General features: G+C 38.0%; 2 protein-coding genes across 2 annotated transcripts; both read left to right on the top strand.

Moving 5' to 3' along the window:
• Positions 1-76: 76 nt before the first annotated feature.
• LOC141713843 (uncharacterized) lies at positions 77-2,839 on the top strand. The gene has a single exon (XM_074517413.1). It carries the CDS (start codon positions 77-79, stop codon positions 2,837-2,839), a length of 2,763 nt encoding a protein of 920 aa, XP_074373514.1.
• A 964-nt stretch (positions 2,840-3,803) lies between these two features.
• On the top strand, positions 3,804-6,584 carry LOC141713842 (uncharacterized). Its single transcript, XM_074517412.1, has one exon. It carries the CDS (start codon positions 3,804-3,806, stop codon positions 6,582-6,584), a length of 2,781 nt encoding a protein of 926 aa, XP_074373513.1.
• Positions 6,585-6,813: the final 229 nt, after the last annotated feature.

Below are 6,813 nucleotides of genomic sequence, written 5' to 3'. Positions count from 1 at the left end.
ATGCTAGATATATTTCATAATCTATACTAATCTTTCTTAAATCTTGAAAAGTTTTCACAATCCATCTTTGTTAAAGATGATTTTCACAAGTTTTTGCCAACTTGCATGGCCTCAAACTTGTGCATTTTTCTTGTTAATTCTCTACAATTTTACAATATCAGCTAGTAAATCATCAGTCTCTTACTCCAAAAACTGTGGCTCTGTTGTCTCTGAGGCAACTCCTACTACTTATGCTGATTTTGCTTTCCCTTATCTGCAAACATCAGCTTCTTCCTTAACAGGTGGTGAAAGAATTTTCGGAAATTCACCGTATAGTTATGTATATTCTTTCGACTTTCACACCTCGAAAAATGTCTATGCAACCAGCACTCAAGGGGTTTACAAGATTGAAGCAGTGATGGCTTTTAGGGTGTATAATGATGTGTATTATCCTGAAAGTAATGCAACTTATGGGATATCACCTCGTCGTCGTAGGAGGTCTGATAGATTGAAGTTCTTGCTACATGGATTCTGGTCAGAGTCTTCTGGGAAAGGTTGTTTTGTAGGATCTGCTTCATGGTATTCCAGTAAAGGTGAGACTCTCAATCTTGAAGCCAAGTTTAACATAAACTATTCCAAGAATTCGACATATTCTAATAGTTTTGTAACTGGAAAGTTGGAGAGTTTGAGTCATTTAAATGATGAGAGCTATTTTGAACCAATTTCAATATTGTCTTTTCCTCAAGTAAAACATTATGAGTACAAGTTGATATCTGAGGAAACCGTGAGAGGTTTTCATGTTGATAATATTGAAAAAAGTTCGGTTCTTGAGTCACACCCTGGAGAAATATGTTCACTGTTTAACATGGAATACATTCCTTTTAATCTGGAGTATGCAAGCAGTTGCAATAGTTCTGTTAAGAACTGTTCTCCACTAGACGGGGTTCCTGGATATGTGCCTACCTATATTTCCTTGTATTCCATTCAATGCCATGAATACGGAAACAATATGCGTTTTTTAGCACGTCTAACTAATAGCAGCTATGGTGGGAGGTATGAAATGTTTAAATCCAATTCAGCATTAGTTGGGGAAGGATTGTGGGATGAGAAAACAAATTCTCTAGTCATTGTTGCTTGCAGAATTTCAAGTCATTTGGGAGATGCTCATGTTGGGGATTGTTCATACCGGTTGAGCCTATGGTTCCCTTCAGTATGGACAATTAAAAATAGAGACAAGGGCTTGGGACAGATTTGGACAAATAAGACTGCAAAAGATTTAGGGTACTTTGGCAGGATCAATCTCAGGACTTCTGATAAGTACCTGAATCTTCCTGGTTTGAAGTACGAATACACTGAAACCGAGAAAGTGAATAACTTATGCCCAAAGAAGATAGCAAGAAAGGGGGAGAAATACCCAAGTGCACAGTCTTATGAAATGAGGTTTGACATGTCTGTAAAATATTTTAGTTGGGGTTATGCAGAACCCATATTCATAGGAAACAAACCGTATGCACATGCTCCTGTGTACATGTCGAACTCAAGATGGGGAGGTTATGGAGGTATCATGGAATCTGAAGTTGAATTTGAAGATGCTGATTTGGACAACATTCCATTGAATGTCAGTTACGAGTTAAGTTTTTACTCAATGAGCAATGTCAAACCAGGAGCTGGCCATTCATCACTAAATGCATCCCTGGATTCAAATGGCAGGTTGGGTATCTCTGCTGAAGGAGTTTATGATCCTAGAACAGGATGTCTTTCTATGGTTGGCTGTAGAATTATGGGATTTAACCATTCTCTGGTTTGTGATATTGTACTGAATTTCCAGTTCCCCGGATCAAAGGGTTCTAATGGAGATTTTATCAAGGGTAGCATGAAGAGCACAAGGAAACAAAGTGACCCTCTTTTCTTTGAGAAGTTATCCATGACATCTACCTCTTTCTCTACTTCTCAAGCCCAACGCTCCGTATGGAGGATTGATTTAGAGGTCACACTGGTATTAATTTCAAACACTCTTGCTTGTCTATCTATTTGCTTCCAGATTTACTATGTAAAAAAGTACCCTAATTCCCTGCCCTGTATCTCACTTGTTATGCTTCTGATACTTACACTGGGGCACATGATCCCTCTTGTGCTAAACTTTGAAGCACTGTTTACATCAAAGCAAAATACACAAAATATAATGTTAAGTAGTTCCGGATGGCTTGAAGTGAATGAGGTGATTGTAAGAGTTATTACAATGGCAGCCTTTCTATTGCAATTCCGTCTCCTTCAATTAGCCTGGAATGCACGACAATCAGGCGAGAGTAATAAACAGGGCATTTCAGTTGCAGAGAAAAAGACTTTGTTTGTTTCTTTGCCAATATACATAATTGGTGGACTGATTGCTTTTCTTGTGAACTGGAAGAAGAATTACTATGGAAATGCACCACCTGCATTTGACTACTATGAAGCACAGTATCAACAACATACGCTCTGGGGGGACTTCAGATCATATGCTGGACTGATACTCGACGGCTTTCTCTTCCCTCAAATCCTGCTCAACATATTTCAGATGTCAAAGGAAAGTGCTCTTTCCATGCCATTTTACCTAGGAACAACATTGGTTCATATAGTACCTCATGTCTACGATATTTATCGAGCCAACAACTATGTTCCATCCCATGTCATGCGCTCGTATATTTATGCAAATCCTGGTGCCGATTATTACTCTGCTGCCTGGGATATTATCATTCCACTAGGAGGTCTGTTGCTTGTCGTAGTCATTTTTCTGCAGCAAAGATATGGTGGTCGCATTATACCCCCTAGGAAATTCAGGGAGTTGGAATTATACGCCAAAGTGCCCGTGGATGAGACCTAAATGGCCTAATGATGAAGTCATGAAGCTGATTTTCTGGTTTACAAATTAACAGATCCCTGTAATGTATTGCTGTAGGCTTTTCTAAGATTTTAACATTAAACTTACTATCTGAATGTATGTTTTTAATATGTGAACATCGTTGCATTTGTGTAATATAAAGTACTAATAAGAGATTTCATATCAGGGTAATTGGTCAGCACTTACGTCAAATGGCTGCCTAGTTTTGTTGGCATTCAACATGAAGCCGAATCTTCTGTCTCTGCCGTGTCAAATTAATAATAAAATAACACATAAATATAAAAAAATTCATATTTTAATAAACCTATAGAACGATCTGCAGTACCCAAGAGTTGACAAAGTCAAGGGCGAGGAAGTTGCTATTTAGGTTAATAACATTTTTTACAGATAAAAAACATAGAAATTCACGCACATTCGTACAAAACGCGCACTAAATTTCCGTATCGTATACGAATTGTGGGGTCTACTATAATAATGGAAGGTTCTCATATTCAAAAGACTTGTATTGATTTTAGGCTTTTAGCCATTAGAGTCACACCCCAACAATAAGCACAAGACTTCTAAGTTGACTTGAACCTATATATTACAGTCACTGTAGTTGTCTATGTGTTACTCCTTGGTCCCTAAAAACGTTTCTTATTTGTGTTGAACACATTTGTCAATACACACTTTTAAACGATAGTATCTATAATTTCGTATTAATATTAAATATAAAAACCTAATTGTATTAAAGTACTCATAAATACGAATCCAACAAAATCACACATGTATGTTATAAAATAGACGTAAACTAATAGTCAATCGCTTAACATGAACAACATGAGAAGTCAAAAAAGGAAAAGTTTTATGAGACGGAACGGAGGGAGTACATGTTAACACAACTAAATGTATTAGCCTCCTTTCCTTTTTTCTGAAAGCTTTCATATATCCATCTTTGTTATAAATCATGTTGACAAGTTCTTGTCAATTTACATGGCCTCATACTTGTATATTTCTCTTGTTGATCATCTACAACTTTACAATTGCAACAAGTAAAACAACAGTCTCTTACTCTGAACAATGTGGCTCAGTTGTTTCTGAGGCAACTCCAACAACTTATGCAGATTTTTCCTTCCCTTATCTGCGAACATCGACATCTTATTTAACAGGTGGTGAAAGAATCTTCGGCAAGAACTCATCCAGTAGTTCTTTAACTTCTTTCATCTTTCGTTCCTCGAGAAATGTCTATGCAACTAGTAGTCCCGGAGTTTACAAGATTGATGCTGAGTTGACTTTCAGGGTGTATAATAACATTTACAATCCTGGAAGTATAAATTCAACGTTTGGAAGATCAGCTCGTCGTCGCAGGAGTTCTGGTAGATTGAAGTTCTTGCTACATGGATTCTTGTCGGAGTCTTCGGGGAAAGGTTGCTTTGTAGGATCTGCTGCTTGGTTCTCAAGTAAAGGTGAGCCTCTCAATATTGAAGTTGTGTTTAAGACTAATTATTCCAAGAGTTCAACATATTCTAAGAGTTTTGTAACTGGAAAGTTAGAGAGCTTGAGTCATTCAACTGATGAGAGTTACTTTGAACCGATTTCAATATTGTCTTTTCCTGAATTAATTCATTATGAGTACAAGTTGATATCTGAGGAAACTCTAAGTGATTTTCATGTAGTTGATGATAAAAAAAGTTTGGTACTTGGTTCGCAACCTGGAGAAATATGTTCATTGTTTAACAGAGACTATAGTACTTTTCGTTTGGAGTATGCGAGAAGTTGCAGTAGTTCTTTGAAGAATTGTTCTCCGCTAGACGGGGTACTTGGATATATGCCTCCTTATATTTCCTTGTATTCTATTCAATGCTATGAAAACGAAAACAAGATGCGTTTTTTGGTACAATTTACTAACATAAGCTATGTTGAGAGGTATAAAATGTTTGATCCAAGCGCAATATTAGTTGGGGAAGGGTTGTGGGATGAGAAAACAAATTCTCTAGTCATTGTTGCTTGCAGGATTTTAAGTTCGACTTCCTTAGAAGATGCTCGTGTTGGGGATTGTTCATTTCGGTTGAGCCTGTATTACCCTTCAGTATGGTCAATTAGAAATAGAGACAAAGCCGTGGGACAGATTTGGAGTAATAAGACTGCACAAGATGTAGGGTACTTTGGAATGATCAAATTCAGGACTTCTGATGCATATATGAAAGTTCCTGGTTTTAAGTACGAATACACTGAAACTGAGAAGGTAAATAAGCTTTGCCCAAAGAAGAAAGTAAAAAGGGGGCAGAGATACCCAAGTGGACATTCTTATGATATGAGGTTTGACATGTCTGTGCAAAACTCAAAGTATTTTGGTTGGGGTTCTGCAGAACCCATCTTCATAGGCAATGAATCGTATGGTTATTCTTCTGTGTTCATATCAAACTCAAGGTGGGGAGGTTATGGAGAAACTGTAGCATCCGAGGTTGATTCTGTAAATGTTGTTTCAGGTAATGTTCCATTGAATGTCAGTTACAAGTTAAGTTTTTCGTCGATGGGTGATGCCAAACTGGGAGCTGGTCATTCTTCACTGAATACATCCTTAGATTCATACGGCCAGCTGGTTATCTCTGCTGAAGGAATTTATGATGCTGGAACAGGATACCTTTGTATGGTTGGCTGTAGGAATCTGCTCTCCAACAATTCGCTGGACTGTGAGATAGTACTGAATTTCCAGTTTCCTGGATCACATAAGACTGAAGGTGGTTTTATTAAGGGAAGCATGCAAAGCACGAGAAAACAAAGTGACCCTCTTTTCTTTAAGCACTTGAACTTGACATCATCGTCTTTCTCGGTATCTGAGGCACAACGATCTTTATGGAGGATTGATCTAGAGATCACAATGGTCTTGATCTCGAACACACTTGCGTGTATATTTGTTGGTTTCCAACTTTACCATGTGAAAAGTTACCCTAACACCGTTCCTTATATCTCACTTTTGATGCTTCTGATACTTACATTGGGGCACATGGTCCCTCTTGTGCTAAACTTTGAAGCACTTTTCAAGACAAAGCAAAATACACAAAATACAATCCTAAGCAGTTCAGGGTGGCTAGAAGTAAATGAAGTGATCGTAAGAGTTGCTACAATGGTGGCCTTCCTCTTGCAATTTCGTCTCCTCCAATTAGCCTGGACTGCACGAAATACTGGTGAGAGTAATGAATTGAGCATATCAGTTGCTGAGAAAAAGACTTTATTAGTGGTTTTACCAGTATACATTTTTGGTGGGTTGGTTGCTTTTCTTGTGAACTGGAAGAAGGATTACTATGGCAGTGCACCACGCATATTTGATTATTCACAAGCACAGCGCCCACGACATACACTTTGGGGGGATTTAAGATCATATGCTGGCCTCATACTTGATGGCTTTCTCTTCCCTCAGGTCCTTCTTAACATGTTTCAGGTGTCAACGGAAAGTGCTCTGTCTATGCCTTTTTACCTAGGAACAACATTGGTTCATTCAGTACCTCATGCCTATGACATTTATCGAGCCAGCAACTATGTTCCCGCTCATGTCAATGGCACGTATGTTTATGCAAATCCTAATGCAGATTTTTACTCTGCTGCTTGGGATATTATCATTCCACTGGCAGGTTTGTTGCTTGGTGCAATCATATTTTTGCAGCAAAGATATGGTGGCCGCTCTATCCTTCCTAGGAAATTCAGGGAGTTGGAATTATATGCCAAAGTGCCAGCAGTTGACACCTGAATAGCTCAATTATGTATTGCTGACTTGTTGTAGGCTTCTTTGAGTTTTCGACATCAACATTCTCATCCAGCTATTAATGTATGGTTTGTAATATCGGAACGTTGTTGTAATTCAGTTAGCTTCTTGGTTACTAAGTGAGTTACAGTTTAAATTTATTGACTCAACACATCCCTTAAATGCAATTGTCAAACTTGACTGTTCATTAAGAAACTCAAATTCATTTATATAT

The sequence above is a fragment of the Apium graveolens genome, chromosome 3 (genome assembly GCF_009905375.1).
Source record: "Apium graveolens cultivar Ventura chromosome 3, ASM990537v1, whole genome shotgun sequence".
Classification (NCBI taxonomy): Eukaryota; Viridiplantae; Streptophyta; class Magnoliopsida; order Apiales; family Apiaceae; genus Apium; species Apium graveolens.
The sequence above is the reverse complement of the archived record's forward strand: the minus strand, read 5'-3'. Positions and strand labels throughout refer to the sequence as shown.

Excerpts from the sequence above, each read along its gene's own strand:
- LOC141713843 (XM_074517413.1), top strand. The coding sequence starts at position 77 with ATGATTTTCACAAGTTTTTGCCAACTTGCATGGCCTCAAACTTGTGCA.
- LOC141713842 (XM_074517412.1), top strand. The coding sequence starts at position 3,804 with ATGTTGACAAGTTCTTGTCAATTTACATGGCCTCATACTTGTATATTT.